This window comes from Lactuca saligna, chromosome 3 (assembly GCF_052625555.1).
Source record: "Lactuca saligna cultivar CGN05327 chromosome 3, ASM5262555v1, whole genome shotgun sequence".
NCBI classification, from domain to species: Eukaryota; Viridiplantae; Streptophyta; class Magnoliopsida; order Asterales; family Asteraceae; genus Lactuca; species Lactuca saligna.
Genome location: NC_136419.1, coordinates 190,446,288 through 190,472,313, shown reverse-complemented (window position 1 = coordinate 190,472,313; position 26,026 = coordinate 190,446,288). Strand labels below are relative to the sequence as shown.

Here is a 26,026-nt window from a genome sequence, read left to right as displayed (position 1 = left end):
TATGTATTTGACTCAAGAGTAGCATGGTCCATTTGGGTTGCATATCATCAGGACAATTTGTTAGGATGGACTTTTGAGAGTATGTTATTTATGGTTTATTAATATATTAGAAGGAATAATATATTAATATGAAATCATATGTTTTAATTAGTATTTGATCAAGAATTAATCTGGAATTAATTTAGTGGTCAAAAGAGACTAATTAAATCTATGGAAAGTAATTATGATAATTAGTTATATTTATATGTGTTAGGCTTATGATCCATGTTGGACCAAGTTTATGTATGGATACATATGAACCATGGATCATAAAACCCAATGACCCTAAAAATCCCACATATCCATGACCCTAAAAATCCCACATATAAATAGATACTTCATTGCCCAAAATCGCCACTTGTATCTTTTTAGAGTTCATGGTGTTTTTTGTGTGCATAGAATTCTCTCTCAAGTTCATCCTTTGTCCATGGTGTGTTGTGATTCCATTTGAGGCTTCCACACTATTGGGGCTAAGATCTTTACGGCCAAATACACCAAGAATTCAAGCTCCATCAAAAGGTATGTCGTGCTAACTAGTATATTAAATGCATGCTAGTTGTAAGATTAATACCTTGGAAACCATTTGCATGTATAATTAGTGAAAACATAGATCCAAGGTATTTAGGGTTGTATGTGCACCATAGGATGCTATAGTATACCAAAACCCAACACATATATCAAACTGAAATTGGATAATGGATATCCACTTGAATGTCTAGATAAATATAGAAGAATTATGGGAAAGCTTAACTACATGAAGAGTACACACCAAGACATTTCTTTTTTTCTCAAACTTGTAAGACAATTTATTTCATGTCCATCAACCTCATCTTGAGATGATATATATCATATTCATACCTAATGATCATAATGTCAACGAAGGGTTCACATAAGTTGCATATAAAAGGGACCCTAAAAACAAATGGTGTACTATATATTATTGTGTGTTTGTTAGAGGGATATAGAAGTAAGAAACACATTCTTATTTCTCAATCGATTGTTGAATCTAAATATTTGTTGGAGGGAAAAGAGTTTTATGAAGTAAGAAACATAATTTCATATCATGATCAATTAATGAATCTGCATATATAGCTATGGCTTAGACTACATATGAGCTGATACATATATGAAATTTGCTTGATGAAATTGGCTTTGGTCAATCAAAAGCAATCAAACTATATTGTTATAACGAGGAAGCTATCCATATTCCAGAAAATCATGTGTTCCATGAAATGACTACACATAATGAAGTAGATTGCATTTCACTTGTGACTAGTCCCCATGTTTAAGCAGGAAGTCAAATACATGATGTCTTCAAGAAAGCTTTATATGGATCATGAATCTCTTGTATTTGCAACAAGTTAGCCATGATTATTATTCATGTTCCAGCTTAAGGGAGAATGTTAGCATGTACATATTGTGCTTATTATCTTTGGCATAGTTAACCAATGGACATGTAAGCTTTCCTATCTTTACGGTTCCTACTTGTCATTATAATCATGTACCTTCTCTTTGTAAATTTAATCAATAAAATATTTAGCCTCAATCTTCTCCTTTTTTACACTTTCATATCTTACCCCATAACCTTTCTGACCTTTGCATATATTCGATGGCTTTTTAACTTTCTATTAGAAAAAAGTGACTGTTAGTGAGAGTTGCTTGGTTGAGAAGATTCCATTTTAACCTTATCAAACGAATTCATAAAATTTGAATACAAGGTAATAGAGTTGACATGCCCTGTTTTTTTTTGTCATCCAAAATATGTTCGAATCCCAGGGGAAGTTTTTGGACATCAATATTGATCGAGACAACTCTAGTTGCATACATATGCCTTCATAGTGTAGGAGTATTATCAATTAGAATAACAACCAACTCCACAACCGCATTAGTATCTAAAACTATACCACATACCCACATATCATTCTTTCCTCTCGAGTTTTTATCTTCAGTAGAGGATCGTCTAACCATCAAACTTTCCATTAAACAGATAAATTCCATGCATCTTCAAAATCAAATTATATGGACTAAAACACAATTAATCAAACAAACTCTTTGATTAAAAGGAAAATAGCTCAAAACCTTTATGTTACAATCTTAATAACCCTAACACAGCTAGAAAGATTATATAGACAATTGATACCCACTTGTACAATTGAATTAGGAAACTTTAGTTTAGACCAACTTGCCATAAACCAATTTACTTGTTCAACAAGTGTTTGGATCCCAAGATTTTAGGATTCCAACAATTAGCATTGAATCTCTAAGTCCTTCTAGATACATATTCGATCCTAATCAAGCTTCGTGTAACGTCCCAACAAATCATGACAAAAAAAATTTCTTTTTAAATTAATAAAAATATAATCCAAACGTCGTCATAAAACCAAGATAGAACAAAGTGTATCAAATATATATGAAACATTAGATTAATCATAAAATGCAGAATGGGATGGTGTGTGTACTACAATTATCCCAGACTCTTCCTTTTCGAACTAGAAGTACCTGAAACATAAACTGAAAATTGTAAGTGATGAGATATAAATACTCTTTGATCAATTAGATCTTTGCAACAGGTGGATAATGAAAGTAAAACAATGAAACAATACTCAAGAATGGATCTGAATGAGTTGAATGATTAGAACGTTCAATCCTCAGCAGAGCTCGATAAAGAACTTTCGCTGTAGAGGATTCTAGGGTTACAAAAGAGATCTTCTTAATTACACGTAAAACAAACGATCTATGAATAATGAAAAAGATGCATGCAAGCATCTATTAATACACAAACCCTAGTAAAACAAGATACGGATGGACAAGCCCATGCCGTATACAAGATAGGCTAGGAAGCGAGCCCAAGACGCAACATCAAGCACCCAACAATCTCCCCCTTTGCGTCAATTGGGGCGAGACCTCACTCCAGCTTGCTTACCCCCGCGTTGAAGTACTTTTTATCGTTGAAGTGAATGTACCAATTGATCATATCGTTGAAGTACTTTTTATTACTTTCTGAGTTCTGTTTGCACCGATTGATGATACCCAGAACATGCTCCAGGCAGGTAGTGGTGTAAAGATGTTTGTCAGCCAAAGCAAATAAGCATTTCTGACCTTCTGTCCTGGTGAACATGACTGAGTTCTGTTTCGGATCAATCTTTCCCATCTTCATTCGGTTTATATCGCTTGCAGAACCGACTGGAGTGATGATGGGCTTCTTCCTGGGAACATTAGCAACCTCTTGATCCAGCTTAGCCACCTCCAAAATATAGCAAACTAACATTCTCTTGAAATGGTCTATGATCGGACCATATTCTGCTTCATTGACAAGAAGAATGTTGTGCAAGACAATCCAATCATGAGGGTTTAAGTTGGGAAGATCAGCCAGAGAGATGGAATGCTCGGATTTGTCAGATCCCCTCAAGACCTTGAATCTAACATTGACGAAGTTTCCTTCACGAACAGGTTTGAGAACCCGAACGTTGGTTATCTTCTGTGCGCTCCATGTCTGATACTGAGGTTGAGCGGTCCTCGGATAATAGTCTACAAGCTCCCTATCAACCTTCGGGTGAGGATGGGGAACTTCAGCTATATGAGCGAATGCATGGAAGATAAAGGCTTTTCGGGTCAGGGGCATGTCAAACTGGGAATCGACCGAATTGACACGGTCTAAGGAGATCACTGGTTCTAACCAAAGAGTGCATGGGGACTCAATGGCTTCTTTGATAAGCACTTCGAGAGTCCAAGGAGGAAATAAAGTTTTTCTGCTTCCAAGGAGATCATGAGCCTCCTTTATCTTCCTCTCCTTGGCCTCGGCTTCCCTGACGATGTGAGCGTTTTCATCCAGCTCCTTCTCTCTGGTCTGTTTCCTCACTAAGCTGACAATCGGTTCTTGATCATCACTTTCATCACTGTCGTCAACAATTTGTTTGGCTTTGCTTTGAGCACTCAAACCTGATGCAGGAACAGGTGTTGGTTTGGGTGCTTTCGGAGAGACAAGTGATGAAAATGGAAGTGATTGAGCTTTGGAACTTGGAGGGGGTTTCGTTTGAGCTGTGGGCTTCTTTTCTCCCCCTTGTTTCGGATGGTCCTCCTGCTCAGGAATGCCTTCAATGCGGCTAAGCAGGGAAGAGCAGGAGCGAGCTTCTCTACAAGAGTACGCCTCATCGAATAGTTAAGAATCGGATCATGGGCTTCGATAATGTTAGACAAAGCTCCGTGGACATCTGAAACACAACTCCTGACCACAGCTTTCTCATACCGAAGAGAATCGATCTCCTTCTCGGCTTGGGAGAGCTAATAAGCTGCTAGAGTAAGCTCGGAAGACTTTCGAGCAAGCTCGTCCTTTGTGGTGGATTCGGCGGCAAGAGTGGCTTGAAAGGAAAGAAGACGATCCGCAACCAAAGATTGAAAAGATTGATTGTCTTCTTTGAGCTTCTGGCGGAAGCTGGCAAATTGGTCTTTTTCGGTTTCGAAAGAATGGACCAGCTTCTCCACAATGGTGCGAATCTTCTTGGTGTTTGTCTCTGATGCCGCCTGCAAAGAGTCCAGTCAGATCTGGGCGTCTTGAAATAGTTTTCGACTTTTTCGGTCGCAACAGGACTAGCCTTTGTGGATTTATCAATAGCAGCAGCAGCTGAGCTGATGGAGGCTTCGTGTGCTTTGGAGAGAGATTCCACCATTCCCTGAATGGCAGCCTCCTAAAAGTGAGATGTTGAGGAAGAGGAAGAAGCCACAAGATTGTCAATCTTCTCGTGGAGTTCCTTGATGTGCTTTTTAGTAACTGGAGCATCATCATCATCATCACTCTGAAGTTGGTAGGGGCTGTAGTAGATGGAATCAAAAACTGTATCCTCCCCTCCCAAAAGGGTTTCAGTTTCAGCAGATGGAGTGGGAGATAAGGGTGCGGTGGGTGGTTCGGTAGTGGTAGTGGGTTCGGGAACGGAAGTGGGTTTAGGTTGTGAAGTTGGAACCCCCGTATCAGATACGTTGGTTGGAACCTCACTAGTGGTAGTTTTGGTGGCTTCTGTGAAGAGTGGTGGGGGAATGGAAGTTGTTGTGGTTGATAGAGTAGTAGAGGTAGTTATGGGGGGAATAGAAATAGGGTTAGATATGGAGGGAATGGAAATGGAGGAGGTTATGATGGGAATGGAAGAGGTTATGGTGGGAATGGAAGATGTTATGGTGGGAATGGAAGAGGTGGTTATAGGAGAAGGGGAAGGAGGTTTTGATGAAACAGGTACCTCATGAGCCGACGAGTGAGGAGGAGTTTCGCCTCTAGCCGACTCATCTGAGTCAGAATGGTTATCTTCTGAATCACTGGATGAAGAAGAGAGAATAAGTTTCCTCTTCGGCTGTACTTTCTTCTTCTTCGCTGGGGGGGAAAGATCTGTCTTTGAGGGTTTTCGCTTCTTAGGAGAAGGACCCTTTGCCCCCTTTGCTGCTTTCTTGATCTTCCCTTTCTCGGGTTTCTTCCCTCTAGCACCTGGTTTATCTGCATCATTGATGGACTGAACCATTTCCGCAGAAAGTTCCCGTGGACCCAAAGGACGAAAGTCCTTGTAGGCCTTCATTATAACGCTCTCCTTGGACACCCCAGCGGACATAGAATCCGGAATGGATCCGATGAAGGAAAACTTGGTCGGATCGGTAACAATGATCTTGGTGGTGTGGAAGACACTGATGGAGGAGAGAAGGGAACCTGCAACTGTTGGAACATGAAGTTTATCCATGGCCCACTTGATGATTAGCATCCAAAATCTGGCGTAGGATACCTCAGTGTGGCGAGAGGAGGAGGCTAGGCTCTGAATGAGTTATTGCCAGAGAACCGAGCCGTAGTCGAGGTTGATGCCGTGATATAGACCATAAAGAATGGTCATGAACAACTTGTTGGCCCCATCAGAACCAGAACTGCGCTTAGAGAGCCCTTTGAATAGAATGGTGAAGAAACCATTCCATGGAGGAGGGAGACATGACTTCTTGAACTTAGTGACCGTCGTGAGAATCTCAGTGTAGCCCATGTTGTAGAACATCGAAAATAACTGTCCTACTGTGATGGAATTGGGATTAACCCTAGATTCATCGGCTTCAAAACCTAGGAGCCAACAGAATCGTTGCTTGGAGATGGAGGTCTTGTGAGAAAGAAGGTCAAAGTAGATTCGATCAACTGATCTATCATAATGGGTAGTGGAGAAGACCTGGGAAAGGCATTCCATGGGCACAATCTCGACCTTGGAAAGAGCGAGCACCAATGGTGAGTATTTGAGACACTCCACCATGGGATACATATAATTCTCGTACGCTTTAGGGTTTAAATCGATCACCAGACTTTGTTGAGCGCGGATGGGAAGAATGTTGGTGCGGGAAGAGGTTTCCTGAACAGAGGAAGAGTCCGCCATTGTTGAATGAGGAAGATGATGAACAGTAGAGTATAAATCGCCTTATATTGCTCGTTTGATTTTTGAATCCTGTAAGTATGGAATGAAGCAAAGGTGTTCCTTTTATACTGTGGGTAGAGGAAAGAGAAAAATCATCCCACAAATCTTATTGATACACGAAACGGTTTCGGATGTGACAGAAACGCGACGGTTGGCACCCCCGATGATTACGCATGAGAGAGAAAAACTGTTCCATTTTGCACGTGTGCCCGTCACCTCACTATTGAAGTTGTTACTCTGTCGGCTGAGTCAGCATCTTATCTGTTAAATAGTTGTCATCCAAACACAACATTATAATGGAACCGAACGAGATTTTTGGAAAATCAAAGATTTTCGTGCATAGAGTGTGAAAGATAAGGAAATAAAGCGAGATATATGTGGGAATTTGTGATGTCAATATAGACACAAAACAGTTGATCCCGGGCACGAATCACTTTCTCCAAGGTCAAGAGAGACCTTAAAGTGTCTGTATGGATTCCCGTTGAATTACGATCAATCACTTTCTAAGAAGTGTTGAAAGGCATCTTTTTATAAGGCTTAAAAGGGTGGCTTTCGCTTCAGTTTAGAATCCCGGACCTTGACATAAGACCGAGACTAAATGAAGTACCTGTGAGACCGATGTGGTCTGTTGAACAAGTAGGTTGGATTATGTATATAGTGACTTATTGAAGATGTGTGATGGTGAAATCTCAAAAAAAAAAATTAAACTGGATTCTAAAGGAAGAAATGCTATGGTAAATAACAATTTCATAAGAATCTCACAACAAAAAGAGATTTCATGTTTACCGTCAATTCATGTTAGGTATTGAATTTTGGGTTTCACTAAGCATGTAGTGACACGAGGCTTAGATCATAAACACAGAGAATGTGTAACCATAAACCTCAGTGGTTAATTCTGAGAGTCTCAAGGGTTACGATATGAGACCGAAATATGATGGAGAAAAATATTGAGGTGGTGAAGAGAAACGATAGCACCTCTGCTGAAAATAGTGACCAAGCAGTAAACTCTTAACCCATATGAGAAAAGACTAGGTAGCTCAGGATTAGAATAAATGGAGCAGCCTTATTGGGAAGACAAGGTTTGTATATACCTAGTCATTAAGGCTTTTATTCAAAATCAGTTGAGGCTTTGGACAACATGTAGCAGCATGCTTCTAGGGACGCTTAACTATTAAAAAATGTGAGAACAAAACTTGGCCCATCGATATTTAAACAAGGATGAAAGAAGAAAAAATTATTTTTGGAGATTTTAAGTTTTTGAAAAGAGAAAGACCAAACAGAATAAATAATAATAAAAATTTGAACCGAACCCGAAATGGACCGAACGCTCGGTTCATTTCGGTTCCAAAAAAAAAAAAAATTTTGGATTTTTTTGGAAAACAGCTTTACAAAAGTTTACAACCCTAGACCACACCTTTTTGAGATTGAGCGAAAATATGTGCAATGGGACCGAACCCGAAATAGACCGAGCGTTCGGTTCATTTCGGTTCCCATGTGAACCGAACCCGAAATAGACCGAGCGTTCGGTTCATTTCGCTTCTAACTTTTAACTTTGAGATGGTGTTTTTGGTACCGATTCTGATTCCATCATTCCTAGACCTTGAAGGATTTTATTGAAACTGGCTTCAGGTAGGGCTTTGGTGAAGATATCGGCCAGTTGATCAGTGGTTCGAACAAAGTGAATTTCGACATTTCCATCCTCCACATGATCCTTAATGAAGTGATACCTCAGTGCTATATGCTTGGTCTTAGAATGTTGCACTGGGTTATGACAGATCCTAACTGCACTTTCTGAATCGCAATATAGTGGGATCTTTTTCATGTTGAGTCCATAATCTCTGAGTTGGCTTTGGATCCAAATGACTTGAGATGTGCAAGAGGCGGCTGCGATGTACTCTGCTTCGGCTGTAGAAAGGGAAACGCAGGTTTGCTTCTTTGACTACCAGCTAACCAACTTCCCATCAAGGAATTGGCAACCCCATGTGGTGTTTTTCCTATCTAAACCGCATCCTCCAAGGTCTGCATCAGAGAAGGCTCGAACGAAGAAGCCTGAGTTGGATGGATACCATAGACCGAGAGAGGTAGTTCGCTTTAGATACCTGAGTATATTTTTCACTGCAAGCATATGTGGTTCTCGAGGGTTCGCCTGAAACCTAGCACAATAACATACGGAAAACATGATATCAGGCCTGCTAGCAGTAAGATACATTAAGGACCTAATCATCTGGCGGTATAGCGTAATGTCAACTGCTGGTTTCTCCAGCGAAGGTGTGAGTTTGGTGCCGAATGCCATTGGAACTTTGACCTTTGAGTCTCCCATCATACCAAATTTGGCAAGAAGAGTTTTGGTGTATGCTTCCTGATTGACAAAGATTCCTTCGGGTCCCTGTCTAATATTTAAACCAAGGAAAAAATTAATTGGACCCATGGAGCTCATTTCAAATTTAGTCTCCATCAGCTTTCTGAATTCAGCTGTTAAGCTGGGATTCGTTGAGCCAAAGATGATATCATCGACATAAATTTGTACAAACATAAGGTGGTTACCTTCCTTCTTACGAAAGAAGGTTGGGTCAACCGAACCTTGTTTGAATTTGGACATCTTTAAAAACTTAGTTAGCGTTTCATACTAGGCCCTAGGTGCTTGTTTCAGACAGTAAACCGCCTTGTCCAGAATATAGAAGTGATTTGGGAACTTCTCATTGACAAAACCAGGAGGTTGCTCCATGTAAACTGTTTCTTCGAGTTCTCCATTCAGAAAAGCGCATTTGACGTCCATTTGGTAGACCTCGAAGTTTTTGTGCGCTGCATAGGCAAGAAATATTCGAACAGATTCCAGCCTTGCAACTAGAGCGAAAGTCTCTTCATAATCAATTCCTTCTTCCTGGCAATATCCTTTCACCACTAAACGAGCTTTGTTCCTTATTACGTTACCTTCCTTGTCCATTTTATTTCTAAAGACCCATTTGAGACCAACAACGGAGGCATCTTGAGGAGTTGGAATGAGACGCCAAACTTTATTTCTTTCGAACTCATTGAGTTCGTCTTGCATAGCTTGAACCCAATCAGAGTGATCAAGAGCAGTGTTTACCATCTTTGGTTCAACCTTTGAGACGAAAGAATTAAACATGCATAACTCAACTTTGGAAAATAAAGAAGTTTGTTTTGCCTTCAGTTGAAATCTGGTCAACACCTTTTCAGAGACATCACCCACAACCTGTGAAACAGGATGATCTCTAGTCCTTTTGACAAGTGGAGGGTAATTTGGATCATAGGAAGGATCCAATTCAGCGTTCACTAATTCTTCCAATTCTGATTGACTATCTTCGTCATAAAACGTATTGGCATTCTCCCCCTCGAATGATGAGCTTTCTGGTGCAGTGGGACTTTCGGGTGTAGTGAAGTGTTCGGGTGCTATTGTGCCTTCAGATGTTGTGGAGTGTTCGTGAGCTACAATACCTTCAGGTGTTGTGGAGCGTTCGGGTGCTACAGTACCTTCGGGTGCTGTGGAGCGTTCGGTTGCTACTGGATCAGAGTGCTCCCCCTCAACTGGTGCATTGTCCTGAGAAGTTTCATTTGGAGCTGATTCTCCGTCACCCAGTCGTTTGGCAACTTCATCGACGATTTGCTTCAGATGATTGATTTTGTTATCTGCTGCCTTGGCTTCAGAGAGAGTAGCTTTCTCTGGTTCATCGAATAACTCCACAAACTACTCAAACAAATTAGCAATCGAGGTCGTAACATGACTTGTCTGAGTGAAAATTTCTCCAATTGCTTCTTCAGTAGCGTTTATCCTTTTGATGAAGCTGTCATCGAAAGTCACATAATATGTCTCTTCAATCTTCCTTGAACGCTTGTTTAAGACCCTATATGCTTTTGAAGTTAGAGAATATCCCAGAAAAATTCCTTCATCGGCTTTTACGTCAAACTTGTTACGATGTTCTTTAGAATTGAAGATAAAGCATCGTGAGCCAAACACGTGGAAGAATTTGACATTCGGTTTTCTGTTGTTGATGATCTCATAAGGGGTGAGAGTGAAACGCTTATTGAGATAGGACCTGTTTTGTGTAAAACAAGCTGCAGAAATAGCATCAGCCCAGAAATATAATGGTAAGGAAGCGAAACTTAACATGGTTATGGCCGCCTCACACAAAGATCGGTTTCTTCTTTCGACAATTCCGATTTGTTGAGGGGTGTAGGGAGCTGAGAAGTTGTGACTGATTCCCTTATCTGCTAGAAATTCTTCAAATTCTTTATTTTTGAACTCCAGCCCATTGTCGCTTCTGATGTTCCGTACAACTTTCTTCAGCTGCACTTCAACTTGCTTGATAAACAGCTTCAGCTTGTGAGTTTCCTCAGATTTGTGCTTCAGAAAGAACACCCATGTAAAACGTGAAAATTCATCAACAATAACAAGAATATACTTGTTAACGCCTATGCTTTCAATAGAAGATGGACCACACAAGTCAATGTGAATTAACTCAAGTCGTTCAACCACCTTTGTGTTTATGATGGATGGGTGACTTTTACGACTTTGCTTCCCCATTTCACATGCAGCACACAAATGTTCTCGATCAAACTTAAGCAATGGAAGACCCCTAACATGACCTCCTGTGACGAGTTTATTAATATCCTTGGAATTGAGATGAGAGAGCCTTCGGTGCCACAGCCAGCTTTCATCAGAATGTGCTTTGGATAACAGACAAATAGTTGGGTTTCCTTTGATAGGTTTGAGATTGAGAGGAAACATTTCGCCTTTGCGCTCCGATTTGAGAATTACCCTTTTTGTCTTCTTCTCTATGATTTCCGAACCCTCATCATCAAACGAAACTTTAAGACCCGTACCTCCAATAAGCTGAGACACACTGATGAGATTATGCTGCAGTCCTTCAACATATGCAACCTTTCTTATTGTGAAGTCTCCATTCGTTATCATACCATAACCTTTAATCGTGCCAAACGGACTGTTCCCAAACTTGACATTGCCACCATTTGAAAGAGATCGAAATTCCCTCAGCTCTTCTTTCCTTCCTGTCATGTGACGCGAGCATCCACTATCAATATACCATTCTTCGTCGAACTGCTCGTCACTGATAACCTGCAAAAATTAAGTAGATTTAGGAACCCAAAGTTTCTTGGGTCCACGTGAGCCTTTCACAGGAACACGAATAGTGAGAGTGATATCAACGAAATATGTTCTTTTTATTAACGTTGTTTCATTTTTCTTTTGAATGGTGTAAACTTTAATTTTATTGGGATTTGTTGCAGTTGGTTTGATTTTCGGTTCAAGTGTTTGAACTTTGGAATTCTTTTGATCACTCTTGACCGAGGAAACCTTCGATTTTCCTTTCAAATCTGTTGAGGATTTTGGATTCTGAGTTCGAACAGAATTGGATTTAGAATGGGGTTGAAAAGAGTTAGAAGGAGAGAATTTAGCTTGAGAATTTTGCTTGACTTGATATTCTAGGTGACCTTTTTGTTGGTGGTCATGGGATAGGCCGAACCTTGAGCCTTGATCACCTGTGCTTTCGGGACCAAACCTGTGCTTTCGGTTGCTTGAGTGCTCTGAGCCGAAACGATGCTTTCGGTTGCTTGAGTGCTCTCGGGACTGAACGTTGTTTGTGTGTTCTGAGCCGAACCTATGCTTTCGGTTGTTTGTGTGTTCTGAGCCGAACCTATGCTTTCGGTTGTGAATAGCTTCTTGCGATCTAACTTCCCTTTTCTCTGACTTCCTATTATGATCAAAGAAATGATCGTTTTGAGATTGCCAGAACTGTTTTCGTTCTGAGAGATTCTTCTTGTATCTCAGATTCCTCTGTTGCTTTTGGTTTTTCACCTGTTTGGGTTGCCTGTGAATATTTGCCTTTTGTTTTGGCTTTTGAACAACAGGTTCGTTTGTTGTAGATGACTTTTCGGTAGAAGGGGTGACTTCATCTAATGGGATTTCTTTAGTGCCACTAGTGCTTGGCACGTCAAAGTTATCAGGCTTGTTCAGTGGCTCCGGAATATATCTTCCTTTTGTTTTCCAGGATATTCGCTCTGATAGACCAACTGTTTCATCAGCATTGTCGATAGGGGCGGACCAGAAGAACTCATCACAACCATCAGCATTATCTTCGTTTACAATGGCTGTGAGTTCGGCTGTCTGATGTTCGGTTACACCTGTGACCTTATACACCTGATTTGGTGTTGTCCTTACCTTTTGGTATACAACAGCCTTTTCTTCAAGGTTCAGGGAATTTTGTTGGGACAAGCGAGCAAACTCCATAGAATTTTCTGAGATAAGATTTTTGTGGTTTTTGGGTTCGCTCTTAACAAACTCAGAACAGTCAACTTCATCCTCTACAGAAATTTCACTCATATCATCATCCTCATTAAGCTCAGATGCATTTTCAACATTAATTTTATTTTCTGAGCTCAAATTGGCATTCAATGAGTCAAACTTTTGTATGGTTTCGGTCCTTAGATTCAGTTTGTCATTTTCATCCAAAAGGTTTTTCAGCATGTCCTTATGGTCCTTGGACTTTATGAAAGATTCGATTTTGTCTAGGCCATACATATAAGTCGGATTTACATCCTCAGATGAAACTACACTTTTGCAATTGTATGCTTCAGCGTCGATTTCATCTTCCTGAAACTCAAGGAAGGGCAAAATCATGCGATGAATTTTCTGTCCTATTTCGCAGTTAAGATGAAGTTGAGTAATGTTAGAATAAAGACGCTTAGCAATCAAACAAAACACATTTCTTTGTTTCAAAAGTTTCAAATTATCTCTTTGCAGATAAATGTTTTCGTCTTTAGATTTGATCAGCTCCGCCTCCTTCAGCTCTATCCACATCCTCCGTTCTTCTCTCTTTGAAGAGACCCTGCTTATTTGGTCAGTTAGGTTAAATTGGTGACCCGTGTTTGAGTTAAACTGCTATCTAGATGAGAGATTCTAGAATTTACATTTTTTAATTCCTTTTCATATGAGTTTTGTGGGACTTTGAATGAAACAAAAATAGATTGTACCTTCTTGATTAATTCATCAAGCTCATTGAATTGCACGCTGAGAGGTTTTGCTGTGAAACACAAGTCCTCTCGCTCCTTCATGTCTCTATTCCCACTGTCTGTGTTGTATCCCCTCATTTGGGATACATCCGACACCATCAAGCACTTTCCACTGCTTCCTTCATCTTTTGCAACATAAGCCTTTCCATGAGATGGCTTCCTGACTTCATCATCCTCACAGTCGGTTGACCAGACCTCCATGCCATCGAACTCATCATCCGCTACAGAACCCTGTACAATTAAAGCATTCATTGAAGGGTTAGTGATAGTTTTCTTTCTCTTTATCTCTTCCAGCTTTTTCATTAACATAGCTTCTTCATCTTTCTCCTCATCCTCACAATGTTTGGCATAGTGGTTCTTTCCTCCACAATAGTAGCAGTTCACTCCCGAATCTCCTTCAGCTTTCGGTTCTTTCTTTGTTTCTTCTGCCTTCGGTTCTTCCCTGACCTTTTCAGAACTATAACTTCCCTGCCAATTTCGGTTCTTATTGGAAGGGAACCTTTTCTTGATGAACCTCTTCGGGTTTGACACCATCATTGCATAGTCTTCAGAGGTAAGGTCATAGTCTTCTAAGTTAAGGTCTTCATCTTCCACCACACCTTTGCTTTTGGACAAAAGGGCCAATGATCCCAAGCTCGAAACCACATTTTTCTCCTGCAAGACAATCTTTTCTTGGGATTTCAAAATCCCTACCAGCTTTGCCAATGAGTAAGATTTGAATTGCTCATGTGCTTTAACAGTAGACACAACCGCTCTCCACTCAGATCTAAGCCCGTTTAAAAACGTAACCTTTTGTTCAATCAACTTCCTTTCAATATCGTGTTTAATCATCTTACTAAGAAGATGATTGAAGCGATCGAACGTCTGAGTAACAGTTTCTTCCGGATTCTGCTTAAATTCACCAAACTCAGACAAAAGTAAGGTTTGAATGGAATGCTCGAGATCTTCATCTGTGGAATATAGCTCTCGCAGCCTATCCCATATTTCTTTAGCAGTGCTGCATGAACTCACCAGCCTAAAAGTGTCAGATTGAAGAGCAAATCTGATTAGTCTCAATGCTTTAATATTGCACTGAAATTTATCCTTTTCGTCTTGGGCAACATCTTTTACGTCTTTCAACAGATCATTATACTCTTTCTGAGTTTTAATGATTCTTGACGTTGCTGAATGAGCGAATGGTCCAGACACGATTGCTTCCCAAATAAGATATCCATTGTCTTCAGATCCAATGATATAATCTTCAAAGTGATGTGCCCAGACTTCGTAATCATGGGTGTAGAGGATAGGACTCTTTGTTGTTGACCCAATACTATTTGAGATGTTGATAGGATTTGATTGACAATCGTCCATGCTTGATCGTTTAACCTGTTTGAAAGATCAGACTTGTAATATGTAATATTAGGGCAAAACGAATAAGTAAAGAGATACGTCAATTATGGAGTGACGGCTCAATAAATATTAATTAATGCGGAATAAACCCTAATAGCTTCTTTCACAGAAGAGATGTGTATGAATTACACAGCCTCCTTCTCTGATACCAATTGATGAGATATAAATACTCTTTGATCGATTAGATCTTTGCAACAGGTAGATAATGAAAGTAAAACAATGAAACAATACTCAAGAATGGGTCTGAATGAGTTGAATGATTAGAACGTTCAATCCTCAGCAGAGCTCGATAAAGAACTTCCGCTATAGAGGATTCTAGGGTTACAAAAGAGATCTTCTTAATTACACGTAAAACAAACGATCTATCAGTCATGAAAAAGATGCATGCAAGCATCTATTAATACACAAACCCTAGTAAAACAAGATACGGATGGACAGGCCCATGTCGTATACAAGATGGGCTAGGAAGCGAGCCCAAGACGCAACATCAAGCACCCAACAGTAAGCACAAAACTTAATGAGTTCCCCAAAGTACCACATACCGTACATAATAAACACATAATGGGCCCTCCCAATATCGAGCCCTGCTCGGTATACAGATCTGTCAGTCATCAAGCCTCGCCTGGGATTGGGCATGTTCGGTATACATATAACATATAAACATACAATCATATAGACACATGCAATAATCATAAAGATAATAGCATATGTGATAGTCATCAGGCCTTTCCCGATAAACATACAAGCACATGCATAACACAGGCAAGAATCACGCAAACATCTAGCACCGTAACATAATAAACCATGGGCCGACATTGGTGCCTTCGACCAGCTAAACACAGTGAGGAAACTCACCTCTAGCTGCTAAATCACTCGAAAGAATCTCTGGTTGTTTGCCCAGAAAATCCCCACGCTATCAAAAGCAATTACATCCAAATATTAATCAGATTCTAAACCACAACCAAAAGTCTAAGCTATTTGGCCTATAACCAGGGTAAAAGACCATTTTACCATTTATCTATCTTGGCCTAAAGCCAAGACCCAAATCAACTATTCAAAAGACCCAAGTCCTAAGGCCCAATTTATGGCCAAATCTTCCAAATTGGGCCCAAAACCCATCATGGACTAATATCCAAGACGTCCAACAAGCTAGATCCAAGCCCAAAATAGAGATCTAATGGCCCAACCAGTCCCAATCTTATAAACCCAACTATGGCCCAATACAGAGGATGTTAAGCCTAAAAGCCCATCTACTGAGTATACGGGATGTATGTTGCTTGTACGCTTAGCGTACTCCATCCGGGGCTAGTACGCACATCATACTAGCTGGGTACGGCCAACGTACTCCCCAGTTTGCCAACCTACTCCATTAAGCACTTAATCGGTTGAGACCTTAAGCCAAACTCTCAAATCTGGTCCTATAGGAGAACTTATCATGTAAAGTTGGCAACTTTATACTCTTGTGTGGCTTTATGCAACTCAAATGCTCAAAAAGAGATTAACAATGGTCTTAATACATGCATGGATCAAAATACTCCATAAAATTGACATTTTGTGAACATCGGGACTGAATGGAGATAAGATCTAGCAACCATTGCTTCTGGAGTAGATCAAAATCTCACATTTAACACAAAAGACTCAAAAGTGCACAAAATACACCATAAACTAGATCTAACATATATGATCATCAAGATGTGAGCCTTTTACCTCAAAAAGTTTGCAAATGAGAAGCTAACCCTGGATCTACAAGCTCAAGCCACTCCTCTAAGTGTTCCTCTTCTTCTTATCCTTCAAAAACCACCAACAAACACTCTTTAAAGCTTAAAACTCACCAAATCACTATAGGGTTTCAATTTCAGGGAAAGAGGAGGTAGAGGCTAGTGTAAAATGTCCAAGATGTAACACATGTTCCAGGTATTAATCAATTTATCTAATTTTTTGGGTTTTGTGCATGGACTCGGCGAGTTGGGTGCTCCAACTCGTCGAATATAGAATATCATAAGGACGCGGGACTTGGATGCTACTCAACGAGTTGGAAGGCCCGACTCGTTGAGTAGGAGTTGTAGGAATAAACCCTAATTTTGAGGGGTTACCACCCTATTTAAAGGGCTTATAGCTCATTTGCAGCCTCCCTCATCATCCTAGCAACCCAGAAAGAAACCCTAGCTGAAGAGTTGAGCTTCCTTGAGAGTGTGTTAGACTTAAAGGGTGAAACTTGTGACTTTGTGAAGGATTTTAGAGCTTAAAGAGGAATTATCAAGGAGAGGAAGAATAGTTCCAACATCTACTTTGTATTGGCCATCATCCTAAGGTATAAAGTTGTGACCTTGATCTCTAGTTGCTTAGATCCCTTTTCTTGGAAGTAAAAGGCCATCTTTGGTGCAAGTTGGAGTCAAACTTAGATCTGGACTTATCACAAGGATATGTTTCCAGATCTGGACATCTCTAGGTCCCTAATGACATAAAGTTGCTCAGTTTATGTAGCTTAGCCCCATTCCATGTACAAGAACTTTGTAACAAGCTCAATTTGATGTTATAGCCTTGGAGGGTCTTGCATGCATGTAAAGTTTGCAAATTTACATGGTATCTACACTAGGGGAGGTTGGATCTGAAGTTTGGGACCTTAGATCCCACTGAAAAGGGTTGAACATGAAAGGGACTAAAGGAACTCGCCGAGTCCCTTAGTTGACTCGGTGAGTCAAGGTAAGGGTTTGCCTGTTTTTGGGTTTCTGGATGAGTACAGTGAAGGATTAGGGTTTTGGGTTTGAATGAACATTAGTTTTATGGACATCGGATGAACTCGACGTGTCACTAGGGTGACTCGGCAAGTTGATGCGAGATTCAGTGGAATGGACTTGGGAGGAACTCGATGAGTTGCTAGATGCACTCAACGAGTTGAGGTCAACATGGATTGCTGACCTTGACTGTTGACCATGACTCTGACAAGGGTTGACTTAAGGGTAATTATGGGATTATGACAACTTAATCGCATGTTGGTTATAGGGATTTGAGGAGGAGCGGTGTGTGGATATATGGTATGATAGTTAGCTATATGCTAAGGCACCAAGACTGGCCCTTTTATGATGTGTGGTACACTAGCTGAAGTAGAGATATATGGTATGATAGTTAGCTATATGTTAAGTGGTATGTTAGTGATTATATGATAATTGCATGGAAGACCCCAAAGTGAGCCTATGGTAGGAAGATATAAGACCATGTGGGGGATCTCATGACATTCCTAGGTAAAGACCATGGAGGGAGCCCATGGCATGATGGTATAAGACCATGGGCGAAGAACATGGCCTCTTTATATGTTTATGTATAAGTTGTGTAGTATGATATATACGTGTGTGTTATATGATATGCTAATTGATTATGTATGTTACTGCATTGAAGACCCCGGGGGGAGCCCGTGACAGTTGGATATAAGACCATGTGGGGGAGCTCGTGGAATTCCTAGGTAAAGACGATGGGGGAGCCCATGGCATGAAGGTATAAGACCTTGGGAGGAGCCCACGACATCCTTCTATGTTAGCATGCATGGCTTATGTGGTAGATATAACTTTTATAGCTAATATGATATGTGTTACGTGGATTGTGTGTGAGGTACGCTCTGGGGGACTCACTAAGCAAGGGCAAGGTTTGATGGCGCAACGTGCACTCTCTCTCATGCGCTTTATGGGACACTCTGATGATTTGAAATAAAATTGTAATTGATATGGATTTGAAAACAAATGTATTTGGGATTTCATGATTTATGGAAAGTATTTTGGTTAATCAAAAATGAAAATTTTCTTTTGAAATTTTTTATCTTTACAAGTTGGTATCAGAGCCTTGGTTTGAGAGATTCGGGCACACTCTCGGGTGTGTCAGGACTCAAACTAAGGAAACAGTAAAATCATTTTCAAAAATAAAAATAAAAGTTAGAAAATTTTAATTATGTAAAAGAAGAGAGTGCAACGCGCATGATCAACCGAGCCAAGTAAGTAGTTCCCCAATATGTTAGCCATGTTATACTGATATTTGAGCTATCATAATCGTATGAAACTTGCAATGTGTATGCTTTTAAAATTGTATATGGTTACGAGCTTATAGCCTTAGAATGATTGATTTGGCCTAGGGTAGAATCTCTTATTCGAAAGTCTATTTGATCCTTATCTGTGTATAATTTGCATGCATAAAGGAAACCTGTTATGATAGGTCTGATTGATGTGAGTAGAGCAAATCTTAGGACAGCCTAGGATTTGAGATATGTGGTAGATTGTGGGATATGATTTATTTTGGGCCGAAGTGGAGTTATCGAGTAGAACCGTAGGGAAAGGTACTGGTAGGTGTAGAATGTAGTATTAGGCCCGTACTACTGAAAGCACAAGACCTATACCCGAACCAATGTTAGATCTGATAGCTCTAAGGAGGATCGGAGTGGGAAGATCCCCTATATACATATCCTGATCATTATGATTTATGAAATTTCAATTTAGCATGGTGGTGACATGGTTTGGAGTAGCGGGATCAGGATCAGGATCTAGATCTAGGTCGGGTAGCGGTTCTAAGCCCATCGATGAGAGGTTGTGCGAGCTCATTGCAGCCGAGGTGACGAGGGGAATCCTTGACGCTACCCCAATTCTCTTTCATGAGATAAATCCACATAAAGTGTGAAAAGGCTTCAATTAGTGTGAAAACATACCGATTTTGACCCCTGGTTTCCTGCATGATCGGACTGCATAAATCATGGTGAACTAGTTCCAATGGTTGTTTTGCTTTGTATGTCGTCATAGTAGGGAATGACTTTCTTGTTTTCTTACCCACCAAGCAAGGCTCACACAATTGATTATCATAATCAAATTGGGGTAACTCTTTGACTAGACCCTTCTTTGACATCTTTTTCATTGACTCGAAATTGATGTACCCAAGTCTTGCTTGCCATGGCCATGTATCTTCACTTAGTCTCGAATGAAGGCAAATAGGTACTCCAATTTGTAATTTTATTTTATAAAGGCGGTTTGGAGTTTTTTTCACCTTCATTAATAAGTAATTATAGACATCGTGCATGGTCAAGTAGTTGTCTTTCATTCGAATATCAAACCTCGCTTCGGTTGCTTGTCCGAGACTAATAATATTGTTCTTGAGATCTGGTATGTAGTAAATCTCCGTTATCAGCCTTTGTTGACCCTTCTTTCCTTGGAAAAGTATAGCACATTTTCCTTTGATTTTTACACACGAATTATCTTCGAATTTAATCCTCCCGGTTATGCCTTCATCGAGTTTGGAGAAAAATGACCTGTTACCCATCATACGATTACTCGCCCCATTATCCAAATACCACACATCATTATCTTGTGAGTCGTATCAAGATGGTATCACCTTTTCTTCATTTAAAAATACAGTCTCGTGTAAAAATACGGTCTCATCGGTATCATTAACTTCGGTAAAATTACTTTCTTGTAATTTTTGGGTTTGGTTCAGACATTGAGACACGAAGTGGCCTGGTTTATCACATCATTAACAAAAAATTTTAGATCGGTCCTTCTTGGTTTTATTCTTATTTGGTTTATAACTGGAATTGGGCTTATCAAAATTGGACTTATTTCCTTGATTGAGCTTGGCACATTGCAAGGCCTGATTAAATTGTTTGGACCTATTTGATCCACTCGGACCATTTGACCCGCTGCCCCATTAAAACCTTTCAATCCACTTCCTTGCGTTCTGTGATTACTCAAACCACCAGCACCACTAGATGACTGCGTAAACAACACCTTCGCCTGACCATCTCCACCATTGTCCTCCACCCTAATCGGTTCTTCATATGCCTTAAGTCTTCCCACAACATCCTCGAAACCTATTGTCTTCAAATCCAGGAGTTGATCCAAGGAAGCGATAATATGGATGGAATTTCACGATACCGATTTTAGAAATTTCTTGACCATCTTGGGTTCTTCAATCGATTCACCAAGGGAGCTGCTTTCAATGCGATTCCAGCTATTTCCCATGCAAAAGAGTCGATCGATTCTGAGTCAGACATCCTCAATCAGTCGAATTCTACCATCAAGGTTTGTAACTTTTCCTCCTTTACACGATCTGCACCCACATATCTTGCTTTGATTGCTTCCCAAAGATGTTTCGCGGTCTCCACATCTCCGATTTGCATAATTAAGTTTTCTGGCAGTGCTTGATAGAGCAGCCTCACTGCAAGGTGATCATTTTCTTCGTTCTTCTTTGTTCCTGGGTCAATTACACTCCATGCCTTATGAATTCTTAAGACAACCTTCATACGTAGGGACCAAACTGTGTAATTTGTAGAATTGAGCATTGGACATTGAACAGAGGTCGATCCAATTTCCTTCACACTCACCGGAGCAACGCCTCCGTCTCATCTTGCATCCGACATGTTGACCTAGCTCGTCAATAGGTAAGAAATTCAATCTCACAGCTTCTTAACTCAAGATCTGATACCAATTCCATATTAAATTATATGAATTAAAGCACAATAATCAAACAAACTCTTTGATTAAAAGGAAAATAGCTCAAAACCTTTGTGTTACAATCTTAATAACCATAACACGGCTAAAGAGATCATATATATACAATTGATATCGAATTGTACAATTGAATTAGGAAACTTTAGATTATACCAACTTGCCATAAATTAATTTACTTGTTCAACAAGTGTTAGGATCCCATGATTTTAGGATTCCAATACATCTTAATGACATCATCTTGGTTTAACTTTAATTTGCTCCATCTCTATATCATTATTTAACATCTCTTTGTTCTAAATTTCATTAGAGTCCATACTCTATAACAAACATATTAGAAACCCATCCTCATACTCACTAATCCTTGAAGTCTTCATTATCATCTTTATCTTCTAATCCAATATAAGATCCATATCAATTTTATTAATTATTTTTCGAAAAGCCTTCCTCTTGAACAATTATAGGAGGAAATTTACTAAATCGAAATTGTATAATGCAAACCATTTATACCATATAGATGAAATTGTTACATAACGTGTTAATACAAACCCACCCACAACATATGTTTTCATCGTGGACGTCATCTATGAACATCACTTTCCCTCATTTAGCCCAATATAATATGGGGCTTCCCATTGATCTTGACGGCCATGTACAAAAAATAAAATGGAGCTCTAAATATACATTTTTTATGTACAAGCAAAATCCATCCATACTACGATAACTCCATAAATGTTATAAAAAAATCAAAACAAAAGATCGATGATATGATATATAATCTTACATAATTATATGAATCATGAGACTCTCCCAACATTCTTAGAAGCAAAGTTGGTCACAAACTCTTCATAATAAATATTCTCCGATATAGCATTCTCAATAGCTATCACTGTCAATCTATTAAGTCTTTATTGTGACATTGTGGAGCGTAAGTAGGACTTTACAACTTCAGATTTGATCTATATTAACACATGCATTATCAAAATGAATATCGTCGTTGTTTTGATTCTTATATTTTAATTCTAAGAAGATACTTGGAGTTTATTTTTGGATAAACCTAATATGAGCCCCATTTTTATACTTTCTTAGTTCTTTATCTTTTTCTTTACTTTTTTCACAACCCAATCGATGCTTAGGAGGCATAATTCCTATGAATTGTATATGATCATAAACATTATCCTAATCAACTATGTAGAGGCCACAAAACATGAACATGATTATAGAAACTAGAGGGAGCTAGAAACTAGAGAAATCACTGAAAACAGAAATTAGATTCTATAATGCACTAATTTGATGTCCGAAATTCAATCATCAACATATGTATGTTACATTCCTTAATCACCAACAACAACCAAAATATAAATACAAGAGGCCATCAGATTCAAAAGCCATGTATAGTAGAATACTCGCTTAATTTCAATCAATAATAAAAAACAAGAGTGGGATTGCAATAAAAAACGAGAAGTGAAGTCTAGTGGCATCAAAAATCCAAAAAAAAAAAAGAAACATTGCTTAAGCTTTGCAGTTGCCTTGGAATTTTCAAATCGAAACAAAACGTAAGCTCTTGCTTGCTGCAAATCTACATTAGCACATTATAAGCCCATATGTAATTTTTTATTTTATGTCTAATATTGTAAAACATGAGTTATTGCAATGTTTAATTGTAGTGGGAGCACTTAGAATTGGAACAGAACATGGACTTTTGTCTTTTGAATTACCGGATTGTCGATAGCTGGACAACATATTGAATCGTATGTAAAATCACCCCTCACCACAATATAGGCAATATAGGCCCTGTGCGGTCATCCACCTGGCATACCCTTAAAGAGGCCCATATATTTTATTAAATACATTTGAACTCCAAGCCAATAAAGGAAGCCCATAACTTTCAATTTCAACCCAAACCATACTTTCCTTGACCCGGGTAACGACCTCATCTCCTTGAACACCGTTTGAATGTTGATACAAACTTTAGACAAGTTTTAGATGACTTGAATTACAACCAAACCCAGATACCACCGATATACATAATCTCCAAATCAATGAAGCCGTCATTATTGCATAACTGATATAAAGAACTTCACAAATATTACCAAGTGCCACACAAGAAGATATTATGATCAAGATTGATCTTTTTCTTCTCAATGTGGAACCATTTTGTGATTTACAACTCCCCTTCCCCAAACACATCACATAAGACATTATACGTCTACCCTTCTCGTTAACATCAAAATTCCAATCAACATTGCTCTTTTCGCGACCCAGGTTCACATAAGGGTTAAAACCCTTGACCAGTGATGGGATTTCCTTTTCATTTCCATTAAAACTTGTGACTTGTGCAAAAATATTTTAAACGTCCGCTATATAATGTACCTTGCTTAGCAACTTCACAAATATTACCAAACACATCACATAAGACATTGTACGTCTACCTTTCTCATTAACATCGAAATTCCAATCAACATTGCTCTTTTCGCGACCCAGGTTCACATAAGGGTTAAAACCATCGACCAGTGATGGGATTTCCTTTTCATTTCCATTAAAACTTGTGACTAGTGCAAAAATATTTTAAACGTCCGCTATATAATGTACCTTGCTTAGTAACTTCACAAATATTACCAAGTGCCGCACAAGAAGATATTATGATCAAGATTGATCTTTTTCTTCTCAATATGGAACCATTTTGTGATTCACAACTCCCCTTCCCCAAACACATCACATAAGACATTGTACGTCTACCCTTCTCATTAACATCGAAATTCCAATCAACATTACTCTTTTCGCGACCCAGGTTCACATAAGGGTTAAAACCCCCCGACCAGTGATGGGATTTCCTTTTCATTTCCATTAAAACTTGTGTCTTGTGCAATAATATTTTAAACGTCCACTATATAATGTACCTTGCTTAGCATACAGGTTAATTATACCGATAACACTGATTGAATCAAGCCATCCCTCATGCCAATTATTTGTGGTTCAGGTACATGATCGACAAATCAAAAAACCACTAGGATAATAAAAATCGCACCAACCACAAGAACCTTGATCTCCTTCCATAATATAGGTTTAAGATTCAAAACGAAGTGGAATCATGCCGATTGTTTGCAATTGTGCATGATGATATACTTTATTGACATTTACAATTTTAATAAATAAACATGGATTTTAATTATAAGCATCACATTAGTTGCCAAAAATCTCGCAAATTAACATCAAAATTCAGAAGTACTGGATTTTATTTGAAATTTCCAATGTTCGCGGACTAATATATTAACCATCAAATATGGATAATCTGATATTGTAAAATAATTGTACTCTAATTGTTAATTTCCGCAAAGCTTGTCCTATTATACACAGAATTATTTTAACATGAAGTGATTATAACTATGGAGACAGAATTGAAATGCAAATTCTAACTATCCATATTTTTGTTTCCTTGGGATTTATTTGAAGATATATTTTATCGGAGTACTCTAGACAAGTGATAGAACTCGGAAGTTTTCTATTGAAGTTGACGTCAGAGGCTCTAGGGCTCGACCCAAATCACCTTTTAGACATGGGATGTGGCGCAGGGCTTGCTATCCTCGGTCATTACTATCCTCCCTGCCCGCAACCAGAGTTAACAATAGGCGCCCCCGACCACACTGACTACGATTTCATCACGATTCTTCTACAAGATCATGTTGGTGGCTTTAAGATCTTGTATGAAAACCAATGGATCGATGTTCATCCTAAACAAGGAGCTCTTGTAGTAAATGCTGGAGATCTTTTACAGGCATGCATTTCTCTCTATCTCATGCTTAATATCCTTGCAATATTGGTATGCAACTGCATCAATTAATCTTTTTTATATGAAGTGTCGATCTTTTTATGAAAAAAATTACTCATTAAATATTAATATTTCATACCAAAGAACTTATGGCCCTATCGTATTAGGAATTAATAGAAAGATCTCATCAACCAAAGATTGAGGGTTCCGGATGAAAGGTGTAGAGTATGTGTGAGTTGGCCACTCTAAAAAGTTATAATAATATTACATATATGCTCATCCGCTACATGCATACCCTACTTTTTTTTAATCCAGCACTGATTACAATCAATGGAATAATTTAGCTAGTTACAAATGACAAGTTTGTGAGTTCACGACACAAGGTGGTTGCAAACAAGGTTGGTCCAAGAGTATCAGTGGCATCGTTCTTTATGAGTGAGACCTTGCAAGTTATTGAACCAATCAAGGAGTTGCTTTCGAAAGATAATCCAGTCAAGTATAGAGGCACAACAGCGAAAGAATATGTGGATTACTACAGAGCAAAAGGAATTGATGGCACTTCTGCTCTTTTGCATTTCAAGATCTAGATCAATTAAACATCGATTGTTGATTTAGCATTGCATGATGAATCTTGCATTTTCTTGTTCGTCTTATGTCATGTAATGTAATCTATCTCAAAGATATTTTCTTTGTTTTTGTATGATGTTTCGCAAAACTGAGGTGTTGTTATATTATTTTTAATGGGCAGACAATTTACAAATGCAAGCTTAAATATTGAACACTTCAACCGATTAGCAAGTCCAGGTAGGCTAGAAGAGTATTTTGTAAGAATAACTAAATGTAATCATGGTAAAAACAGAAGAGTAAAAACCGGCTATTTGCAA

General features: G+C 39.0%; 1 protein-coding gene across 1 annotated transcript in view; it reads left to right on the top strand.

The window, feature by feature from the left end:
* Positions 1-26,026, top strand: part of LOC145037657 (1-aminocyclopropane-1-carboxylate oxidase homolog 1-like) — a 35,332-nt gene extending 9,306 nt beyond the window's left edge. The window contains exons 2-3 of the mRNA XM_078986351.1: positions 24,827-25,148; positions 25,487-26,026. Of these exons, the coding sequence (XP_078842477.1) occupies positions 24,827-25,148; positions 25,487-25,729 (565 nt within the window). The 3' untranslated portion in view covers positions 25,730-26,026. The remainder of the gene's footprint in view (positions 1-24,826; positions 25,149-25,486) is intronic.